At 48.1% G+C, this 25,000-nt stretch overlaps 2 protein-coding genes across 3 annotated transcripts in view; both read right to left on the reverse strand.

Annotated features, from left to right (window-relative positions):
• The window catches only part of zgc:171572 (protein bicaudal D homolog 2), a 38,116-nt gene extending 18,606 nt beyond the window's left edge, over nucleotides 1-19,510 (reverse strand). For both annotated transcript variants that reach the window (XM_027015001.2, XM_035536352.1), the window contains exons 1-2: nucleotides 18,550-19,510; nucleotides 5,889-6,101 (exon numbers count right to left, since the gene is read on the reverse strand). In XM_027015001.2, the coding sequence (XP_026870802.2) occupies nucleotides 5,889-6,101; nucleotides 18,550-18,771 (435 nt within the window). In that variant the 5' untranslated portion in view covers nucleotides 18,772-19,510. The remainder of the gene's footprint in view (nucleotides 1-5,888; nucleotides 6,102-18,549) is intronic.
• A 4,245-nt stretch (nucleotides 19,511-23,755) lies between these two features.
• Nucleotides 23,756-25,000, reverse strand: part of mib2 (mindbomb E3 ubiquitin protein ligase 2) — a 44,232-nt gene continuing 42,987 nt past the window's right edge. The window contains exon 19 of the mRNA XM_035536347.1: nucleotides 23,756-25,000. This exon is cut by the window's right edge and continues 2,097 nt beyond it. The gene's annotated coding sequence lies outside the window, so the exon portion shown is untranslated.

Here is a 25,000-nt window from a genome sequence, read left to right on the forward strand (position 1 = left end):
CACTGACATCCCACGGGGTCCGTAATCCCAACAGCTCCAGGTTTAGCAAAACATTTGACTGGATTGGCAATCCAATCCTGGATTGGCTGTGTAGCAATCCAAGCCTCGGTGCGGGCATCATAGTCTGGCACCTGTTCCGGATGACGAGTTTAACGCGTCGGCAGCGTCCCACATAACGGGTTTTTTTTTCCTCCGGTAGCTCCCGGGCCAGCAGATCAGTTTTACTGGTGCCTCGTTTATTTGTGCTGGCCCAGGAATAAAAGAGCAGAAAAGCGCTTATCCCCAGACCTGTTGGCCGATTTCCTAATCACGGCGATCTCTTCGGTATGTTCTGACACACTCCACCCTCGTACTCGGATTCGAAAACAGCTGTGGTGCCGTTACACTTTTAACAGCTGCAAACGTTCATTCTGGCTGAACCGGTAATTTGTGTTTGCGTGGTTTAATAAACAGTGGCGGGAAGAGTGCTACTAATGTAGCTCACATGCAGAAAGACAAAAAGGGACAATTAACCTCCCGCCTCCCGAAATCTCCCTTTCTTTCAAAGAGATGCAAGCCACAAAGTCAGACAAATTAGCTCAGTGTGTTTTCCAAGCATGATGTCCTGATGACGAATATTTGTCGTCGGCTCTGTTAATCACTGTTACTGCACACGCACCACATGTATTACAGAGAAGCCGTGAGCACACACACACACCACGTGTATTACAGAGAGGCCGTGAGCACACACACACACCACGTGTATTACAGAGAGGCTGTGAGCACACACACACACACACACACACACACACACGTATTACAGACAGAGAGGCCCTGAGAATACACACCACATGTATTACAGAGGCCCCGAGCGCACACACACACACACACACACCCCACATGTATTTACAGACAGAGAGGCCATGAGAAATAAACACCCCAAGGGTATAGAAGAGTCACCCTCTTTATCTGTCTGTTTACTCTGTAGTGACCATATGATCGATCAGATTCACACGCCACAACAGCGTATTTGATTATTTGCTCCACTTGTTGATGTGTGCGCACGTGTCTGTCGTACAGATATTTTTCACCCTGACTGTTAGTTAGGATCTAGGGAAGGCATGAGTTCATTCCACCATGTGCTACCATGTTTTCTCTACCGCTGATTTAACAAACATTACACCACACATCCTCTTGCACTGTCCGTCCATCTGTCTGTCCAGCTTTTCTCCTTCTCGCACGCTGCCCCTGCGCCATTCTGCCAGAGGTCACAAAAGGTCGTCGCCGCACGCTTTTATGAATATCGAGCGCCAGTCAGAACTGATTACAGCTACACCCAAATCCAATCAGGATGCAAAACAGGACCATGACCCAGCCCCTGATTTGGGCCTCAAGCAAAAAAACAAAACAAAACAAAAGACTCACAGGAACCGCAGATACAGCCTGAGGTATCCAGATGTATGCCTGTCTGTAAACGGTGGGTATTTAACTCAGGCAGGTGATTGAGGCCTCCCCGGAGACTGGCGTGCATCAGCTGTGAGCCTTTTATTTACACTCCCGGGTCCCGGGGCACTAAAATTAGCATAACACATTTAAGAAATTGGAGCCTTTGTACATGTTACATGTGACTGTGTGTACATTGCCTCTGATGTACACAATGACTGGGGCTGTGTTGTTTTTTTTCGAAATGGCTGGCTGCACTTCATGGACCCTGACTTACACTGGGGACACTGTTGAATATTTATCTGCGCTAGCTGACCACAACAGCAGGCAGGCTGCCACAGAGCTTGCCTGAAGGGAGGAAGGTTCCCTCGCCATTTCAATCCGCCCCACTGGGTGCGCCCAGCTCCTGGGGGCACGCGGGGCAGCTGCACGCAGTCTATATTTCATTAGCTTCTGAATGAACAAGAAACTGAGGGTAAACACGTCGGTAAATGCAGGATCGGTTGGGTGGTCGGGCGAGTGAGCGAGCGAGCGAATGAGAGAGAGAGAGAGAGAGAGAGAGAGAGAGAGAGAGAGAGAGAGCGGGAGAAAGTAAATGACCTAGCCCAAACGAGTGGCTTAAAAACATCAAATATTCCTAATATTTGTCGTCAAGACATTTTTAAAATGACTGAAGTACTATGTTTTATAGAGCAAAGTTTATAAGATTAGTCTACCAGAAGATGAATGGACTGAACAGGTGAGTTCAGGTGTGGATGTGGTCACCGGTGGCCCGTGTGTTCTGGTTACTTTTCATGTGCCATTTTCTTCTCTGGCTCGGATTTTTTTCTTGGAAGTACAGAGTTTTCCCCGCAGCACGAGACATGACGGCACATCCTCGACACTCCTCCCCCATCTCTCCTCTGGCTTCTTTCCATCTTTCGCTCTGTCTCTTACTGTGTGTGCATGCGTGCGTGTGAGACTCACACACACACACACACCATCCCCCAACTCACTGCTTCATTCTGCCCATCCATCCAACCCATTCCTCTCTTGGCCTGGTTTATTTCAAACCCCCCCCCCCCACACACACACACACACACACACATCTGTCTTTCACAACAAGGCTGTGGTAAAAACAGGCATAATATCGCTGCCTTCAGGTCATGCATTCTCTCTGGTGGATTGCGCCAATCACGCGCGTGCACACGCGTACGTGCGCGGGAAGACCATCTCTGCAGCAGCCTCAAAACATGTGTCGGGAAAAAGAAACCGCTTTTAAGCGGCGCTCCATCGCTGACCCCAGGTCAGACAAAGCCAGTACTGGCGCCATTTTCTTCAGCGGGGGGGGGCTGCGGGGGGCTTTTCTGGAAACCGTAAGCTGTAGCGGCTGTGAGCGGGCGAGGGCTGTGCTTCCATCACCTCCCGAGAGACTACAACTGCTGTAACGTGATCTCAAGGTCATGGACGGCTCCGCCCCCGGCTCTCTGAGACAAATGAGATTCACTTAGAACAGTGGAGCAGTGTGGGGCGTGGGGCTTGGGGCGGTGGGGGTCACGTCAAATATATGGTGGTTATGGGCTTTTGTGTGCGTGTGTGTGCGTGTTGTGCACTGATCCTGTTCTAAACAACACTCTTGTTGTTGAATACGGCCCTTAAATCACTGCAACATTTCAATGGTCCATCAACCAGACTAATCACTTTACACACACACGCACACGCGCACACGCACAACACACACAGTTCCGTGACAGAGTGCAATGTGCATTTAAACCCATTTAAAAGTAGCTTGGACAAAGATTTGTTTCTACTTGTAAATTATCCCCATTTCATATGTGGGCCAAGAAACCGTCTGCTAAACTGAACCAAAAACCAGAGACGCAGACGATCATACCGTCGTCTTCTCACTGCAGTCTCAGTGCAGCCGTGATCTACATTTAACTCTCCCTGAACGCATCTCCCCGCGTCAGAAAAGAGAAACGGCCTTCTTAGAACCGGTGAAGAGACAACTCCACATTCTGGCCGTCTTGTTTTTGTTTTGCCTTTGTCCGTTTCTCTCTTTTTTTCCTCGGCCTCCCCTCTCTGCTCCTTCTCCTCGGTGGCAGATTTAGGAGGGTCTCCCCTCTCTGCCTCCTCACCCCCGCAGTAGGACATTTAGCGCCCTACAGCTGTAACTGAGGTGCGAGATTTATGCGTGACCTTCCGCAAATGCACGCCACCTGCCCCGCCCCTTCCAGCCCCGCCCCCTCGGGCCCCGCCCCCCGTCAGCCGCGCGTCCTGTGCTCTTTAGCCAGCAGTAGCCTGTTGGAAAACAAGTCGCAGGTCATCACCCTCTTCCTCTTCCGCTATGAGAGTACTAAAAAAAGCACGCAAAAAAACACTTCAAGATGAATTATTAATACACAACCGCAACGGACGACCCAAGCGCCGGCAATGCAGAGCAAGACGCAGAAAGGGCTCTGACAAACGGAATATCGCGGGTATTATTCAGACAAGGGAGTGTACGCTAGGGTTAAGGCGCGGGCGGTCTGGCACTGCAAACAGAGGGGAAAAAGACTAATGATATCTCGCAATCAAACTAAACGTCTAAAATAAAACAGCCTTTCGCCATTACTTCTCTGATGTCACCTTGTATTAACTAGCGTGCAAAGCAGCTAGTTACCATTAGCGATAAAACGCCACTGCAACGCGGAATAAGTAACAATAATATTACGTACTAATATTATCTTTCATGGAAACTATAACATAATTTTCACAGATTATATAACCAACATCTATCTAAAGTAACCTCATCCCTTGACATATTAGTGCTTGACTTGGGGGGGTTAGCAGGATGGGTGCAGACGCTCCCTAAAGACACTTGAGGACAGCCAGAATGTGGAGTCACAAAAACAAGACGGCCAGAATGTGGAGTTGTCTCTTCACCGGTTCTAAGAAGGCCGTTTCCTCTTTTCTGACGCGGGGAGATGCGTTCAGGGAGAGTTAAATGTAGATCACGGCTGCACTGAGAAGACGACGGTATGATCGTCTGCGTCTCTGGTTTTTGGTTCAGTTTAGCAGACCCATATATGACATGTGGGATAATCGGGCAGTGGTTAAGCTACTTGACTAGTAATCGGAAGGTTGCTGGTTCAAGCCCCACCACTGCCAAAGTGCCACTGTTGGACTCCTGAGCAAGACCCCCCTCAGTTGCTCAAGGTGTACTCAGTCATAGTTGTAAGTTGCTTTGGATAAAAGTGTCAGCTAAATGCCATGAATGTAAATGGGTTTAAATGCACATGCACTCTGTCACTGAACAGTGTGTGTGTTTAAATTTGTTAGTCTGGGTGAAGGATTGTTGAAATGTTGCAGTGATTTAAGGGCTGCAATCAATAATGAGTAGTTTTAGAACAGAATCAGTGCAAAACAGACACAAATGCACATGCACTCTGAACACTGATCTTCCCATCGTGTGCAGGTGAGTGATCGACTGTTGAAATGTTGCAGTAATTATGGGCCATATTCAATAATGAGTATAGTTTTCATAACAGGATTAGTGCAATACACACGCACACAAGCAAATCAAATTCACCAGTTTGGCATTGCAATGACATCACCGCTAGGTATTCTTGTTTCAAATAGTATTCAAAGCAGCTAGTAACCGTTAGCAATAAAACCCTACAGCGATGTGGAATAAGTAATAATATTACATACTAAAACTGATATTACCTTACATGGAAAGTATAACATAGTTTTACATATTAAATACCAAATTGACATATTAGGGCTACGTAACTCACTGCGGTCGTAAACGATGACATCACGTTGGAAGTAGCTGGGAAGCTACAACATAGATCTGTTTTCTTGTTCTACATCAGAAAGCAGAGCTACGTGTGTAATTTTTACTTTGCTCTGCCAGTCCTGACCACTACCTACTCAACACTAGCTCAAAAAGAAACTTTAAGCTCCTTATTACAAAATAATCATGGAACTGCCCCAGGTCAGTTAGCCAGGGTATTTATGCCCAGCAATAACAGGATCTTGGACATTTCTGCATGCATAAGAGCGTGTGCGTGTGTGTGTGTGTGTGTGTGTGTGCCACTGCCTTCAGTTCTTATTGGGTTATGGAGCAGCGGCTGAGGCTGGGACCTCTCCTGGCACGAAGGCATGGCCAATAAGCCGCGGCTAGTGGGGTCCCCAGGGCAGGGACGCTCCAATAGCCGCCCGCGAGTCCATCTCACACGCTTTCGCCATGTGTGATGTCTGTCCATGTCTATTTCATACAGCTACAATAGGCTGAACCTACCACAAAGTAACTAAGAAGGCGGGGGGGGGTGTGGGGGGGTGTGGGGGGGGTTTTCCACTGTGGTACCATTGTATCAAAACGCTAACAATGACTGAAAACTGGTGGGGAAGTCTGCCCTTAAAAGTGCCTTTAACTGTGCCCTTAAAAGGTGCCAGCCTCACGCGCTCCTTTAACCGTGAGGTCACGCCACGGCGCCCCTCACCTCGCGGAGCTCCTGAGCGACCGTGCTCAGGCGCTCGCTCTCGGCCTGTGCGTTGCACAGGGCGACGCGCGTCTGCCGTATCTCGGTCTGCAGCTCCTGCACGCGCTGCTCGTAGTACGCCTCCTTGCACGCCGACTCCTGGAGCAGAGACTCCTCCCGGCTCTCCCCGTCTGCTGCCACCTTCCGCTGGTTGGAGTGGGCCTGCCCGAAAGCCTGCAGGGAGAGGAGAAGTTTGATACTGATACTGATCTCGAAGAAACGCAGGCAGTTTAGGAACCATTAGATCTCGAAATCAAATCCGCTCGCTGGGAACTTACTGAAACGGCTCGTCTCACAAGGATCAGACATCCTGCGTGCGCTTCACAGGCAGCACCAGAAATGCTGCCGTTTTTAGCAGGTCAGCACCGTTTCCCCTCGCGCGCACACGCACACGCCCACGCACACGCCCACCGCACGGCAAGGGAAGCAGGCAGCAGTGGTTGCCGTCATGTCGCCGAGGGAGGGAGTGCGGGAGCTACGCTTTTGTGCGACGTTGCTGAAATTGACATGCACGTGGGACAAAACGTGGCAGTCGAACAGGTTGGGTGGGCTAACGACACACGCGAGGTCGCTGCCAAGCGCTGCCTCCCGCCCTGATGGCAATCGCCAGCCAGGCCTGCCACCCGCACAGGGCACCGCCGCACCCACGGGAGGACAGAAGCTGGGCAGTTTCACGCGGGCCTGACATGCAGACCTCGGGGGAAGGTGGGTCTCTCTCTCTCTCTCTCTCTCTCTCTCTCTCTCTCTCTCTCTCTCTCTCTCTCTCTCTCTCTCTCTCTCTCCCTCTCCCTCCCTCCCTCCCTCCCTCCCTCCCTCCCTCCATACGCACCCTGCTCCACCCTGTCCAACGCATACCAGGTACTCCCAACAGTCAGGCAATAACAACAACACATGCATGCCAAACACAAACAATACAATCCCTTTCCCAGTGTGCCCTGCAGGAGAACGATAAGTAGAGCAGGACATTGACAGGAGACCTGCTCTGGTTCCTCAAGACAATGGAGGTCCTGCCATTGCAGCAGTGTGCCATTTCTGCATCATAATGCAGCTATAAACAGGTATAAGCTCTTGAAATTGAAACGTCTTATTTACTGTCAGATGGGCATGATTGCAGCTTTTATTCTGAACCCTGAACGCTTGGGTGTCCCGGACTGTTTGATCCCACCCTGAGGACAATATACAAGATGACTAAAAGAAACAAAAGGGATGCAGTCAGTAGAGAGAGAGAGAGAGAGAGAGAGAGGGGAGAGAGAGAGAGAGAGGGGAGAGAGAGAGAGCGAGGAGAGAGAGAGAGAGGGAGGGGGAGAGAGGGAGAGAGAGAGGAGAGAGAGGAGAGAGAGAGAGAGGAATTTCTGTGTGCAGGCTGAACTGCCACTGCAGTGCAGAGGGGAGTTTCCAATAAAATACACACACACACACACACACACACACACACACACACACAGCAGTAATCTCCGTACATACCGCTACAGCGAGCTCAGTATATACTCCAAACACGCTGAAGAAGGCGTGGGAATGTAAAAATAATGACACGCCACACGGCCTGTGTGGGCTGGTGCCTGCAGGGCAGCTGTGGCAGCAGGTCCGCCCACAGCCGAGCACGCTCTGTGTGCGCTCACCCGCCTCTGCTCGCCACAGCCACAGATAAAGCCCTGACTTAGGAAAGTGGGTTTGATCTTCCTGCAACAGTGGAATGGGAAAGTGAGGTGGGGGTTTTGGTGGTTGTGGACAGTAATGACTCCGTGCGCTAGTGAGCGGTGGGGGGTGGAGGAACCCCAGCCAGCTGCAGCTGTGGGGAGATTTTAATGCTAGTCATGCAAATGAGGGGGAGGGCGAACTTGCCTCTGCGAAATATGTGGAATAACTGGAGTGTGTGTGTGTGTGTGTGTGTGTGTGTGTGTGTGTGGGCAGACGGGGGGTTATTCATGTTTTCCTGCATCATGCCGCTAAACTCAGAAGGTCCTCTGCAAGCAAAAATAAATAAACAAACATACTACCCTCATGTCTCTCTCTCTCTCTCTCTCTCTCTCTCTCTCACACACATACACACACATGCTCACTTCTAAAATCCAATGCGCTAAATTGTGTAATCTCACACAAGTAATGGGTGTTCCATCTAAATGTAGAACTTCCATCATGCACAGTAAATCCAGAATCCAGAGGGAGGGTGGGAGGGAGAGAGAGAGAGAGAGAGAGAGAGAGAGAGAGAGAGAGAGAGAGAGAGAGAGAGAGAGAGAGAGAGAGAGAGAGAGAGGGAGAGGGAGAGTGGAGGAAGTATGAACCCTCTTTCACTCACGTTGCTAGTACTGGAGGAAGGTGAAAGGAAGCATGAGTGTGTCTGTGTGCCCGTGAGTCCAGTGTCTCATCACCCACTACAACTACTGAGCGAAAGGTATTCATAAACAACAAAGCACCAATTCAAGTCCATGAGAGAAAGGATCAGAACACACACACAGACACGCACACACACATACACACTCACTCTCTGTAAGTGTGGATGTCTGTGTGTAGAAAAGAAGATGGAGAAGTGATATGGTAGCTGAGGGAGGAGAAGAGAATGGAGCAGAGTGCCCCAGAGTGCACTGGAAGAAAGCCAGATCACCCCATACCCCCCCAACACACACACACACACACACACTTTCACCCCCCAGTCAGGTGTTCTGCACACACAGTGTGCCACACCATGCACTGCTGAAGATATCGGGCACACTCTGTGCTAGCTCTGTGTGTGTGCTGCGCAGAACACACTCTTATCCACGATATTGTTCTCTTACCAGGTCAAAAACTACACCTGAATTAAAACCTAAATTTGAAGTTGTGCTTTCTATCCTACCACAACCCACCAGCACAATAACCCACTACCACAACAACCCACTACAATAATCCACTACCACAATAACCCACCACAACAACCCACTACCACAACAACCCACTACAATAATCCACTACCACAATAACCCACCACAACAACCCACTACAATAATCCACTACCACAATAACCCACCACAACAACCCACTACCACAATAACCCACTACCACAACAACCCACTACAATAATCCACTACCACAATAACCCACCACAACAATCCACTACCACAATAACCCACCACAACAACCCACTACCACAATAACCCACTACCACAACAACCCACTACAACAATAATCCACTACCACAATAACCCACCATCACAACAACCCACTACAACAATAACCCACTACAGCAATAATCCACTACAACAATAATCCACTACCACAATAACCCACTATCACAACAACCCACTACCATGAAGCCATGGCTCTGGCTTCATCATTGGTTACCATGCCAACTAAGAGCGACAGAATAAGGGTCACAAGGCACACAGATGGCTGTTTGCAAAGCTGAGACACGTGCTGTGTGTGTGTGTTGTGTATGTGTGTGTGTGGGGGGGGTGTCCAAATCATCGCATTTCTATAGCCACTTAGTCGTCTTTATCCATTTCCTCTCCACACATTTTTGACACACGCATCTTCTTCCACGGCATCCCATGTGCGCCGCGACTCATCGCCTCCTGATTGGCCAGTCACCGTGACTATCCCATCCGTATTGCTTCAGCGCGACATTCCCATGGCACCAGCCCTGGCCCACGCAGATGACTTATCCAACCAAACCACTTCCTGCTTGCATCCCAAGGCCATGTGGACAGGGGATCAAGCGCTCCGGATCAGTAGAGGGTCAAGAGAAACACTTGCTTCCACCATTTTATATTTACCAGGCAACATCACTGATTTGTCTGTCATGTCCAATACGACACAAAGACTCCTCACTGCAAAACCAACTGAGATTTGTGCTGACGAATGAACTTTTGTACTGAAGCCCAAACCTGGATCGCAAGCTTTTGTTTAGACGGCTGGAGGGCTGGTACAGTTCAGCAATTCCAACGACGATCCTAAAACACACCGAGCAAAACTCTTGTTCTTAGTTTTTTGTTTGTTTTTGTTTTGTTCTTGTTTATATTTGTTTTTCAAATTTGCCGAAGCAGATGTTTGGGACTCGCGTGCGGTTTGGGGGACTCGGCAGTGAAGATACAGCAGCTATCTTGCTTTATTAATATAATTACAGTCTGACCAGACATGCTCAATCAATCAAGAATGGCAGGTTTATGGGGAGCATGGGGAACGAGGAGGCTGTTATGATGAGGTGAAGCCCAGAGGTATTTATTATGGACCGCGGGAATGACTTCTGAACATGCGACAACCTGCATGGGGCCAGATGGTTAGAACACTGCACCTCCCTCTTAAACGTTGGCAGTCTGAGTGAAAGTCCAAAAGGGCTCACACTATCTATCTATCTCTCTATCTATCTATCTATCTATCGCGCTCTCTCTCTCTCTCTCTCTCTCTCTCTCTCTCTCTCTCTCTCTCTCTCTCTCTCTCACCAGTTCTCAAGGATTGCAAAGTGGCTGGCAAATATCCTAATAGTCCTTCAAACAGACCACACACACACACACACACACACACACACACACACACACACACACACACACACTTTGCTGCCTTGTTTCCTGTTGTTATTGATTCCAAGGCTATTTCTGTCATCCCCACCTGCCAGTCGAGCTCACACGCATCTTATGGACAAAGCATTAAGAACGCACGCACGCACACGCGCGCGCACATAAACTACAACACAGTATACACAGGAATAAAACGAATAAGTGAGCAAGAACAAAAGCTAGCTACAAAGTGTCTGAGAATGTGTCAGACCCCTGACTCAACCCTTAAGCCCAAATAAGAATTTCCTGGCACATCTACGTGAAGATGCAACACTGCACACTGCAGCTCCAGTAATGCCACGTCTGATTCAAACTGGCAAACTGGGTTTCCCCTCACAGACACACGGCATGAGAGGTTTCCCCACTGGCCCGTCGGCCTACGCTGGGCGGTGGGTGAGCTTTAGGGTGTTTGATGGAGGCATCCTACCGTGTGGGTGTGCTGCCCGTACTGGGGATTAACCGCACCTCCGTGCCGCACACACACACACGCGCACACACAAACACGCACACACACACAAACTTGTGTGAATCGTGAGTGGGTGGAGCAGGAGACTGATGAATTCAGTGTGACTCGTTTCTTTTTCCTGTCGTCCTCGCTCGCTCTCGCTCTCTCTCTCTCTCCCTCCCTCCCTCCACCGATCTGGACTAGTCCACCAGGAACCACCATCTGCCCCTTACCACCCCCCACCCCCGCGTGGTAATATGCTAATTAGCTTCCTCACTCTTTTCTCATTCAGAACCTCACACACACTGAACATTGTGTGTGTGTGTGTGTGTGTGTGTGTGTGTGTGTGTGTGTGCGCGCACGCACCTCCGTGCCTTGCAGTGCTCTCACACCGTGCGTTCTACAGTCGTGTGTTCCTGAACTATTTGCACACTGAATCAAGCGTGTAACGCCATTCCGGGGCGACTTTGAGCCGTCCCGAACCATCACGGTGCCCGTGTTCACTTGGATCCCCAGGTCGCTTGAATTAAAAGCCGGCCGTGGAAGCCAACGCCTGAAAGCAGCAACGGAATGGCACGGCTCGTATTGTCAGCTCTTCATTCCGCGGTACTCTGCTGCTGCTATTTCCATCCTATGCCACACTTCACAAATACCCAGAGGGCCTTGCTGAGGTAAACAGGAAGCAGCAGGAATACAATGGCAGGAAGAGAAGGGGGGGTTAGGAGCCGGGAGGCAGGACGCGGGTCCTCGGAGAGTGGAGTGGAGGAGGCAGTCGTGCCCCGGGGCAGCGTGCAGGCGCCTTCGTTGCCACGGCACTCCTGCGCCTCTGAGGATTGTGGGTAGGTGGATGCGTCTCTCTGAGCCTTTGCCTGTAGTTCTGATAAAAGACAGTGCTCTGGCACGGGTACAGAAGAAGCCACACCTGCTCCGTCCGTCCGCGTGCGTCAGCTTGCGTAAACGTCCTGTGGGAGAGAAGCGCGCAGAGGGTGACGTCTATTCTCGGTCTGCTTCCATTACAAAACCGCCATCGAAGGCACGGCTCTGCGATTTGGACAGGTTTCCAGAGGACAGCGGCATCACGACGGAGTTGCTTGGCGTAGGGCAGAGAGCCGCGAAGGTGAGGCGAGATCCGACAAGCGGGCCCTGACCGAGCTGGACAACACGTGGGTCCAAACAAGAGCCTCTTTCCTAATGAAGCCCGTAAAGAGGTCCTTTAGGGGAAGTGCCGTATAGAGGGGCGCATACCGCGCCAGAGGTCCACCGGTAGAAACAGGGCCATGATATTTACATCTTTAAAGGCATTTTCCCACAGAGCTGCATGCGGCAGGTTCGCAGGACTCCAAAACGGCTCCAGACTGATTCGGCAGCACGCCAGGGAACAGGTTTTCAGGAGCAAACAGACACCGTTTTCAAGACAAAGTGGACGCCAAAATGCAAAGTGCGGTGTAATTAGGCCTTGGAGTAGTTCTGGTCTTTTCTAACAGTCGGGCCTTAAACATCAAAAGAAACACTAGCTACTGGCTTTAAGCTACTGATGTCAGCAGAGCGAAGCCGAGAAGGTTACAAAGCTGCTTAGGGTTCCGCCCACTACATGCCACTGCTCCAAACACCCCCATCGACACACCCAACCCCGCCCACCCAACGGGACAGGAGCAATAGGTTGGATTTCGCTGCCTGCATTACGTCAATTGGTCTCGCGAGACTAACAAAATCAGCCGAACAAGCACAAAGGATCAAAGAGGAAACTCGAAAGCTTCCGTGTGCCGTCTGTAAAAATCACATCTGAGGAGTCATTCGAGTTCTCAGGCAACTGTTCGACATGCGAACAATGAACATGCAAACTGAACACGTAAACAACGTGTAAATGTGTGGCCGGCTCTGTTGGTTATGTACGGCTGGCAGAGATAGCAGGAGGGCAGGGCTAAAGAATCCGCTCTGTGCGCGGAGTCAAGGTTGGGCAGGGTCCACGCATGACATCACGGGCTGGGTTTTGTGGCGTAGGAAGGAGGATCTGGCTGGAGACCGCAGGAAAGATCTTAAACATTCCACTTCGTTACTGGATTAAGTTAACGGGGTTTCTTTTCACGGCAGGAAACAAAGGAAAAACTACTGTGGTTAGCACAGCTGTGAAGTGAGAAGAATGAGTAATTGTACTGGTTTTTGGTAACTGAGACGCTGTAATCAATTGAAACACACACAGATGTATAGACACTGACACACACAGGCTAGTGTGTGTGCTATTGTCCTCGGTCACAAAATATGAACCTTGATGGCATTTAAGCACATGGAAACCATGACAGCATGGATAAAATGTTACACCAGGGCTCACACACATGCTGACACACACACACACACACACCCCTGCTGTCAGACTTACACACACACAAACAAATACACAGAAGTAGTACTATTGAATACTCTAGTCTATATTACATTCTACACACAATTTACTCTCCACAACTCCAGACAACGTTTTGGATAAATGCGTCTGAACATTTCCTAAACCCCTTCTTTGCCCCTTTAACTGTCAGGTCTACACACATACGGCGCAACATTTTGAGGCTCCAATGGAGGCAAGCCTTCATCTGAAGCCCTGTCTCACTCGAACTCGTGAGGAGGCACTAAAGCACGACCCTTTCCACTTCCAGGTCTCGGTGGTCTTAACCAGAGCCGTGTGACGTTCTATTCAGAGTTTTATTTGGGCTTTGGCTTTGATGCACGTCGAGGATCACTGGGAGGTTGAGAAACCATGGAGAGAGCAGAGAGTCCTCGCTCACGTGCACCGCTAGCACTCCTCACTGACGCTCCTCGCGTTCACACGGACGCTTCCTTTCGTCTGCTAAGCGCGACAGGCTTCGTCCTAATCTCTTAATTTACACACCCGAAAAAACAAAACCCTGGGATGGAGCCCGGTGTCTGGCACCATCCCCTTGCGTGGACCAATGAGAACGAGCTTTTGCCGACGCGACGCCCGCTTTCCGAGGAACGAAAGAGTTGAAGCCCGAGTGCCGTTGTAAGCTTTGGTGGACCTGCCTGGAGCCTCCCGAGGGCAAAAGGAACCCCTGGATTGACCCCAGGAGCCCAGGTGGCACCTGGGACGATACCCTTCAACTGTTCACAGCGCCTCCGCCACGCCAGGATGATTTGGATTGGTTTTCCAGTTACTGCGTACTGTTTGCGTGGATCACTGGCCCAAGCGCATGGGCTGTGTACTAGGAAACATGCGACACTGATTACCCCAGACAATGCCGGTACACAGCTGTGTGTGTGTGTCACCATGAATGCTTTCACTGTGCTCTTCACACAACACCACAAAGGTCTTCGTCATAGCAACGGCCATGGGGTCAGGAGGGAGAGGGAGGGGGGGGTGTCGCAGATGCGTATGCGTGTCGACGTCTTCGTGGCCAGCAGCACGCTCTTGTGAAATTCCCGGCCAGCCTCCCTAAGGAAGAGTCAGCGTCCGTGATCCAGCCCGGCCGACGCCCGCATCCTAACCCTCGGCCCGCGGTCACACTCTCTGCTCCAAACGTGGCTACTCGCTTCTCCGATTACAATGTCACAGCATGCAGTGTGATCTTTGGTCAACATCAGAGGGCCCTCATTACTCATCACTCACTGCTGGCAAGGCAACCTTGATACTTCCCAAACAAGTTTTAGCCAACACCCGTGTTCCCCAACACACACACGCACACCGTGCTGGTGTCAGAAGTCAGGGCACTACTCGACGAGAGGTCACGACCTGTGTGTGGACACAGCACAGCAAAATGTGGCACACAGAGCAGAATGAAGTGCAGCGGGCCGGGGCTGACCAATGGCAGCGCAGGGGAGGGGGGGGGGGGGTCCGTGGAAAGGTCAAACCGGATGAACTGGTGGGGAAGGAGGCGTCGGCAGGGTGGGCAGAGCCAGCAGGTGTCGGATTTTGCTCCTAAAAACACTCCCAGACCACAACAAAGGAATGTCGGTATTCTGGTATTAGCATGGTACTAGACTGGACAGTGTTTGACTAAACGTGGTCTGACATTATCCACACTTTAATAAGATTCTATATAGGCTTGTGATGCCTGAAGGATTACACTCCTTATAATCGCTTCACACTACCTACAGTATGACCATTACAGACATGCAAATTTATTTGTTTGTTTGTCTGTCTGTCTGTCTATCTATTTATTTATTTATTTCCCCCCCCAGTCCCAGGTGACTGCAGAGGCTTGGCACATTCCCGACTCTGTTACTAGGCAACAGACCGGCTGTCCCCATCCTAGCTCCAGCTGCTGTAGCAGGTTTCCTAGCCGGCTGCTGTACACTGCATTAGACCACCCTTAGGTGCGTCACCATTTTGGATCTTCTTTCGACATTCAGTCGGCTCCGAAAAGAGGCTTCCCCTCACTGGAAAAGCAGAGGGTTTCTTACCGTTTAATGACGGTGGATTTGTGGAGAGAGAAACTAGGTCATTAAATTCTGACCTGGTTTTACAGACCGGCTGGCACAAAGGATATCTGTGGTTGAAAGCATTAAATAACTACAATGCAGAGCTTTTGTGAAAGTGTATATGTGTGTGTGTGTATATATGTGTGTGTGTGTGTGTGTGTGTGTGTGTATGTGTGTGTACAGGAATGAGAACATCTGCTAGAACGTCCTTGTCCTTGGTGTAAATCAGTGCTGTTGCCTTAGTTGTGTAAACCCATCAAGAGAAGAAGAGATCAATGCTGACTGTTTGTGCTTGGTCAACACTGTCACAGCTGTGATGAACAGCCACGTAACTCTGCAACAATATACTGCATCATAAAGCCCCACACACACACACCTGTCTCTCTCGTAAAATCACACGCACATTTTAGAGTAATTTACGTAAAAGACCACATTGTTATGGAATACCCAGAGATGACAAAAAGGATTTAAAGAAAGATGACATTTTGATTTGAGTTTTTGTATTCAAAAATGATCCTTTATAGTATTGCGAGGCCATTATATTTGCAGAATGTTTAGAATGTAATATATGGTGGTGTGCAAATGGTGTCCTGTGCCGCTACAGAAGAAACTGCTCCGCTTCCATCCTCTGGTCTAACGGACACAGAAGAAAGGATATAAGAAAGATGGAGAGACAGACAGATAGAGGACGGAGAGTGGAAAAGGTCGAGGAGGGAGACAATAAGAGAAGAAAGAAGAATCAACAGGGATAAAAGGCCTTTGCGGCAACACACCTCCTTGTGCTGCTGCCCCTACCGTGCAGCCAGCGAGGGTGGACGCCAGTCTAGACGATCCACACCTGTGCCGTGGAAGCGCAGGCGGAGGGGATAATTTATCTGTGCTTTACCTTTCAGTAGCGGGCCATGGTGGCATCCGCTGCGCTGGTTAGAGATTATCCTTTAATCTTCACCTTGATATGCAGTAATAATAAATGCATTACATTTTTGTTATTTGACTACGCAGCAAACAACACATTCATTCAGCAGCAAAGGTTTCCCATTAGCGACCATGGTTCTGGGTACGAGGGAGTGAACCTTTGAAACTGTGACCAATAAACATCTAGTCAAAGGCGAAAGTCTGAATCGAAAAGCCGGTGGTGGGAGTTGTAGTTCAGGTGAGCTCGGCAGGACTCCTGGGCATCTGAGGAGGAAATGAGGGGTGATTGTCCCGACAAGGCGAAGCCTTTTGAGACCGGCCGCGTCCTGCTGTCTGTGCGGCTGGCTGTCTGGCCACATCATGCTTGTTTTCAGCCTGAAAGATTTACTGGCCTGCACCCAGTTTCTGTTTTTCTTATTGGAAGGGGAAAACCTTTGGAATGCATGGGAAATCACTTGAACAGAAACCCCAAAGAGACACAGGGAGGGAGGGAGGGAGAGAGAGAGAGAGCGAGGGAGGAGAGAGGGAGTGAGAGAAAGCATTTGACATTAAGAAGAAAGCAAGGAAAATGTCAAAATGAGAGAATTTCACTGCAATTAATAGCTTTATCAGATATCTCACTGCATTCTTTGACCTCTTGATAACTTCAGTTTTCTGCTGCACTCAAATCTGCGTGCCGTATCCTGGAAGGACATACGAGTTGATGCACTCTGCCCTCTGCCTCCGTATTCTCAGAGAAGACACGCAAAGCTTCGTCAGGTGAAGGGCCTGACAAAGCTGGCGCAAAAATCAACGCAGGCCGGACATGATGTGGATTAGCAAATTGTAACAGCAATGAAGCTGTCATCATCCAGCCCCCTCAAAGAACCAGTGAAATCTCTCAAAACAGGAAACAGCTCAGCCAGACCCTCGGTCAGGCAACACAGAGGGGTTTGTGGAGAATACTGAACGGCATTGACAGCAGCTTTACTCCTCCCTTCGTTGTGTGTTTGTTTCTTTTTTATTATCTGTTTATTTCAAGGAGGGCTTACACACGGGCTTGCAACCCCGAGCCGCCGTCCGCCCCAAATTCTGCCGACTTCTGTGGGGCCCGCCTGCAGCTCTCTGGGCTTGAACAACAGCTGCACCAGCGCTTCGTCACCCTTCAAACTCAGTCACCTCCTCTCTCTATCTCTCGTTCTCTCTCTCTCTCTCTCTCTCTCTCTCGTTCTCTCGTTCTCTCTCTCTCTCTCTCTCTCTCTCTCTCTCCCTCTCTCTCTCTCTCCGTGAATCACAAGCCAAACATCTGCCTGGTAATAAGAGGCTTGCTCTCCGATAGCGAGTGAGATTACAGGAGGCAGGAAGTCCGCATGCCGTACAGAGCTGTCGTTTATCTGCCGCCTTGTGCATGGAGGGGGGGCCTTCGCATTCCCAGAATGCCTGTGGAGGTTGGAACTTGTTTGGCTTGCTTGTCATTCTTTCCAGGCGGGAAAAACTTTTTGCATCAGAATTCTTTTTTTTAAAAACTCAGCCCGCCATTTTCATCCACAATAGCCAAAAACAGAAAATCGCAACTTTCTGATAGGGAACAATTCAGTGAGTAAATCCAGAACACAAAAGGTGATCAGAACAAGAAAAAAAAGTTCTTAATACCAAGACACACCATATACAGGTGGAGTAATTTTTTGTAAGAGTAATTTAATAGATTTGGTGCCAAAATCCATTAAATGATGCAAATATTAGCTCTTCTGAGCAGGTGGTACACTTTGGACTGCCAACAGTGGTGTGAAAAACCCAGAGCAGCTAAACTCTGAGTAGCGTGGACTGAGATGAGCAACACAGATTGGCCATTTGTACAGTAAGCAGGCTTCTTAATGCAGTATGGGACGCAGAACTTAGACGAGCTCTCATATATATATATATGTGTGTGTGTGTGTGTGTGTGTGTGTGTGTGTGTGTGTGTGTGTCACATAAAGTGGAGGTATGCCTGAATATCTGAATATGTTCATAAAAGCCCTGTAGTGTTAGAGCATTCTAGGCGTTGAGAACAGGACTTTAAGCTGATCTTAGCCGCCTCCCCGTCGTTTGACCTTGTGCTGCTGATTGCCAAAGCCCGACAGCTCGGCATTGCGCAGCAACACAATGTCAGGAATCGGACCACCTCAGTACCGATAATAAAACCCGGAAAACTGTAGATTTATCGCAGCGAATACCGCGTTAGGTAACTGACAGCCTATTTCTCCTGCCGTGAGAGCCTTATTTAAATAACAGGCTCCCTGCCAAAAACGGCGAGCCGTTGAAATAGGCGACGGGGCAATTGGTTTACCTCTTTCAGTTGGTCCATTTCTTGACGGACGGTCTCGTACTCGAGTTCCAGCTCGTCGTACTGCTGCTGCAGCGCCTGCTTCTCCTCCAGGACGGCGAGCCCGTACTCGGCCGCCTGGATCTTCTCGCGGGTCGTCTCGCTCAGCTCCCGGGATAAGCGTTCGAGCTCGGCCCGCATCCCCTCCGGCCCAGCGCCGGTAACCCGCATCCCCTCCACGGACATCTTCCTCGGCGGAGACGGCGCTTCAGCTTGGACAGGAACGGCAAAACCACTGGGCGAATCCAACCTGGAGGGAACCGCCGACAAACCTGATGTCGGGGCAGTGAAATTAGATTCTTCTGTATTGCTGCATTATCGCCAGTTAAGCTCTCGGTGTTGGGGATGTTTTATTTTAGGGCGGAGCCTGTTTTCGTTTTTATCCTAATGCAGCTTCATGACTGCGGACACCTCACCACCTCTCCGCTCCTTGCCCGTTAATAACGAACCGTTTCAGAGGGCTGTCAAGCTGCAGAAAACTCAACCAGCTGGGAGTTCCTACGCGAAACCATGGACTTGTGGGATATGTAGTTTCTTAAAGGGCCGCTAGGACACCATGGACGGCGAGGAAAAAAATCACATCCCATGAGTCAATAGGGCTTCGTTTTTGAATCCCGGAACCGCAGCCATAACCGACTGCCGCGAGTGACGTGGAGATGTCCCGAAAAAAGGCGAGTGTGTGTACAGCTCGCCACCTATGGATTAAGTAAACCAAGCCGGCTGCATCACGGTTGTGTAATAAGATTTTTTAAATTAAGTCTGTTTAACTATCTTATTTTAAAAAAAAAAAAGGTGTCCTACATGTTAAATAAAAATATTTTCTTTATAGTAAAATCAGAATAGTCTATAGGCTATTTGTTCACATAAGCAATTTGTAGATTTGTAATGACCTTCATCGCCTTATTTTGCTGATCAAATAAAGATATCTAAGGCTATATATTATTATTGGCTTTTTTTAATCGAACGTAGCTACGTTCAGTCAACCGCCCTTTGATGGAGCACGCACAATACGTGTATGCGCACTTTAATCACTAGAGGGCGAGAAAGTCAAAGTTTTTCTGCGATCCTGAAAGATGTCTGATAGTGGGATATAAAAGGCTTTTTACATGACTGATTCTTACTACTGATATGTATAGGAGTATAAGATGGCTATAACTGGTGTTTTTAAATGTATATTACAGTGCAAACTGCTGTCTCTCCAGTTACGTGGAAAACGTTCGGTCCTAGGAGGTCAGTAGCACTAGTCGTGAGTAATCCTGGAGCCCAGACCCCAAGAAAAAGTAACTTAATATAGTATATGATTTTAGACCAGTGACATTGACATCTGACATAATGGAGTCATGGTAAAGCTGTTATTAGCTTACCCAAGACCACGTCAGAACATCCATGGATGCCCTGCAGTTCGCCTTCCAGGGCGGCATTGCTGTAGATGGTATCACATGTGACATTTGGCTAGTGTGAGAAGTTCTGTGAAGATTGTTTGTTTTAATTTCTCCAGTGCATTCAACACTGTTTAGCCTGCACGCCTTGGTGAGACCTTTTTTTGTGATTTGGGCGGACGAGCTTATCACTTTGTGAACACCAGTTGTAGTAATGATGCCTTATTTGTAGAACAATTTGTGAGGCTGCAGGACTCTGCTAGACATGGCTGTGTTCGGCACAGGAGTGCCGCAAGGAACTGCACTGCCTCCCTTTCTGTTCAGTCCGTACACCTTGGACTTCACATACAGATCTGGTTCATGGTTCTGAGCAGCTCTCAAATGGCTTGGCCATGGTGCTAAGGACGGGAGTTTGACTCCAGGGCCCTGGTGCAGGACAACCCTGATGAATCAGAGCAGTTCATTCAGCAACAGACTGAAACAGATGTGCCATATCAGGGAGCAGCATGTGAGGTCAATCCTACCCACTGCTACAAGACTTTATACAGAGTGACCATAAGGCTGGGATATCAGTGCTCATGATGCTTGTCTAACGATTAAGAAGGTCAATAGCACTAGTTCTGAGTAGCACTGTACTCTCCACTCTCTGTAGTGTGCCATAGTACTATACACTTGTTCAGTCCAAGTGCAGTTTTCAGTTACCATTGGGTGTGAATTGTAGGTGAGGGAGTAACAGTGGATAAATTAAGAGTGTAACCACTACAGACATTTGTGTCCTTGATACTGAAGGTCATATAAGACATTTTTACTCGATCTAAGCGGACTGTGGACTAAGCATCCATGTATCTTCTCTTGGCTAAGCACTAACACATACACAGCCTGGCCAAAAAAAAAAGGTCACCACCTGGATTTAACTAAGCAAATAGGTAAGCGCCTCCCATTGGATAATTACTGCATGGGTGATTACGTTTCAGACGGGAACACGTTATTTAATCCTAACTAATGCAATGAGAAGCTTCTCATTTGTTAAACAGCCATGTCGAAAGACACATCCTGTGGTCGTGGAAAAGATGTTAATCTGTTTCAGAAGGGTCAAATTATTGGCGTGCATCAAGCAGAGAAAACATCTAAGGAGATTGCTGAAACTACTAAAATCAGGTTAGGAACTGTCCAACGTATTATTAAAAAGTGGACAAACAGTGGGGAAACATCATCTACGAGGAAGGAATGTGGTTGGAAAAAAATCTTGAATGATCGTGATGGGCGATCACTTAAACGTGTGGTGAAATCAAATCGTAGAAAAACAACAGTAGAACTCAGGGATATGTTTAATAGTGAAAGTAAGAGCATTTCCACACGCACAATGCAAGGGAACTCAAGGGACTGGGACTAAACAGCTGTGTAGGATTAAGAAAACCACTTGTCAGTGAGGCTAACCGGCAAAAACAGCTTCAACTGGTTAGGGAGCATAAAGATTGGACTCTAGAGCAATGAAAGGAGGTCATGTGGTCTGATGAGTCCAGATTTCCCCTGTTCCAGAGTGATGGGCGCATCAGGGTAAGGAGAGGCGGCAGAGTGATGCACCCATCATGCCTAGTGCCTACCGTACAAGCCTGTGGGGGCAGTGCCATGATCTGGGGTTGCTGCAGTTGGTCAGGTCTAGGTTCAGCAATGTTATGTGCCCAAAGAATGAGGTCAGCTGATTGCCTGAATATACTGAACGACCAGGTTATTCCATCAATGAATTTTGTTCTTCTCTGATGGCACGGGCATATTCCAAGATGACAATGCCAGGATTCATCAGGCTCAAATTGTGAAAGAGTGGTTCGGGGAGCATGAGACATCATTTTCACACATGGATTGGCCACCACAGAGTCCAGACCTGAACCCCATTGAGAATCTTTGGGATATGTTGGAGAAGACTTTGCGCAGTGGTCCAAATCTCCCATCATCAATACAAGATCTTGGGGAAAAAAAATAACATAACTCTGGACAGAAATAAATGTTGTGACATTGCAGAAGCTTGTGGAAACGATGCCACAGCGAATACGTGCCGTAATCAAAGCTTAAGGCAGTCCAACGAAATATTAGTGTGTGTGACCTTTTTTTTGACCAGGCAGTGTATTTACATTACATATTAAAACCTCTATCTACACTTATTTTTGTTCTAACTTACTTACTAGCTCTACCTCTAGCTATAGTTACTTTTTTCCATCGGTCTTACTCGAATCCCAGTTCTCACACCCCACAGCCCCTTAAGGTACCGTCCACAACACAGTCTATACTCCCAGAAAACTTATCTACCCCCCACTGATACCTCAGTCCAAAACAATGGCAGTAGGTGGACCCTGGAACTGCCAGTCTGCTGTCAAGAAAGATGACGTCATCTTAGCTTTGGCTGTCCTTCACTCTTTCTGCTTCCTGAAGCCAAGTGAGACATCGATCACTTTGGAGAAGTCAGTCATACAAGCTTACTTCTGTCCCCGAAATAGCACTTTGCACCTCTTTTCATTGTATCACTTTAATATTTCTTCATTCTACTTCCATGCTGTTACAGTCTGCTCCTTCATCAGTCTTCCCATTTATCTGTCATCTATCATCCACTTGGGCCACTAGGAATCTTCATAGAAGAGCTAGACATCTTTCTTAGTCCCTTACACTCCTTGGAGCCTCTTCTTCCAGTCCTTCTGCATTCTCTCTCGTCTCAAGTGACCACACTTCTCCTGTGTTCTTGCTGTAGATCCTGGTCAGGTGGATTAGTCAGTTGATGTCACTTTTCATTTTGGCATGCATCTTGATGTTGTCCATGCGCAGGAGTTTGATGGTACTCCAACTCCCAATCCATCCCTGAATCCATCTCTTGTTGATGACCTGGCTGAGAAGACTATGTCGAACACTGCAATTCTCTGGTATATACCACACTTTGTGGTCCCCGGGGCAATTGTCTTTGAGCTGACTTGTAGTGTTGTCTTCCAGTGTTCCACTGAGTTCTGGACAAAGACCCTCATGGTCTTATTGACTTAACAGAGAGCTAGGCAATAAAGTATCCAAGTTTATGGCATCAGTTTGTATACATTCTTACAGCCAATCCAGTCAATGCTCAGCCATGTTCTTCATGTTTCTGGCTCACTCTTAGACATCTGCTGTTATAGCGCAGAGTGGTTACCTGCTCTGAGATATGCTCTCCCACTACTGTTCTGGAGTGAATCCATAGTCAGGGCTTTTATTAGGCTTCTCGTTAGATGTGTTTTTGAGGTTTGCAGTTTTGTGTTACTGCTGCTGTAATGCTGCAGTCTCCTTCGGGATAAATTTAGTTCATTCTTTCTTTTCTGCTGAGAAGCATCTCATGAACCTGGATTGAGTAACTTACATTTAGCAGATCGCCAACATGGGGCTCTACAGGCACTCTGGTAACCTTCATGTGCACTGGGATCAGCAGGATGTTCCATGTTTACAGCATGTGCATTTGCAGTTACAAATCAATCACTCACTCTATCAATCTATACATCGGTCACAAAAGTTACTGTGAAAGTCTAACAATTACAAGACCTTTTTGCAGTTAATGATTTATGCCTTTGGGCAAAATGACATTAAATTAAAATGAAAAAACAAAACAAACAAACAAAAAAAAACAAAACAGTCTTCTCAGCCTTTATCATTCTGGATGTTGTCAGGTTAATAAGCTTCATACTTGACCACTAATACCTGCAACCAGCATACATCAATTCCCTTGTTTATGGAACATATTTGGAGGTTTACAAGTTACATACAGAAAAGAATCTCACAGCATGTTTTAGCTTTATAAAACAGTTCCATATTTATTGCAAAATATTTTGTACAGAGGAAACTAAAAAAACAAAACAAAAAAACAAATAAACACAAATAAAAGAATGGGACAGTAAGGCCCACATCAGAACTCTGCGTGCTGGACTGTACAAACATCAACAGTAACCCTTTGTTGCTTAAATAATCTAACATCTTCAAAACAAAACAACATGTAATTTCAAACACACCATTCCCCCCCCCCCCCCACTCACTTTTCTGGAACTGACTCATGTACGATTCACGTTTATGATCACCAACGACAGCATTTTAATGCCAATTATCTGTACTGACTAGTTTCAATTCTACCGTAGAATTTCTTAAGTCTATTTGCTACTCAAGTTGAGCTGGATATCTGTCCAAGAGAACTGTACTCACATTACTCCACTGCTGGTTCAGCTACACGTCTTGCTGTTCTTGCTCCGATGTCATTATGAACCACTACACAACTTGACTGATCCCAGATCTGCAAGCTAGACTTCACCTCTACACACACTACTGTATGGACGGCAATTACTATAAACTTAAGTCTTACCTCACAAGAGTAGTTGAATGACTGACACCCCGACCCCACCCTCTAAAAAAGGCCAGTCAAAACCACCATGGTTAAGAGCGAAGAACACACTCCTCAAAACACAAAAAAGGCATAAACCTGCCTTAGCATCTCACTGAAAATGTCAAAATATATGTGAGAAGACATAACTTGGTTATACTATTAAACCAAGAATGATGTTCAGTAAGATACAGACCCTCAATAGTCAATACAGTGAGTAGTAAGCTGATAGCTGTCTGTCGGCAACACTTCGCCTATCTACCTTAAGAGGCTGAACGCACCAAACGCTTCCTTTGTTCTGCCCAACATTGTCCTTTTTAAAGGGGGAAAAACCAAATCCATTCAAAATTTGACAAAATCTGAATTAGAATAATCCGGACATGTACAAAAGCTTCAGAAGTGACACTCTTGGGACTAATGCGTGCGATACCTTGGACAGGCGGGGGTGGGGTTTTTTGGCACTGGTGTTGCCGCCTTGTTTCCTACAAGCTCCACGGACGTCCTTAAGCTCCATGCAGCAGGACACCGATGTTGACACTCAAACGGCCATCTTGGAACCGGGCTGCCTAGAGTATAAACCCCCTGCTGCTAGACTCCAAACGTAATAGAAAATGAAAAGTGTAGAGACCAAAATAGATCCTTTTCTCTTTGATGCATATAG

This window comes from Electrophorus electricus, chromosome 18, assembly GCF_013358815.1.
Source record: "Electrophorus electricus isolate fEleEle1 chromosome 18, fEleEle1.pri, whole genome shotgun sequence".
NCBI lineage: Eukaryota > Metazoa > Chordata > Actinopteri > Gymnotiformes > Gymnotidae > Electrophorus > Electrophorus electricus.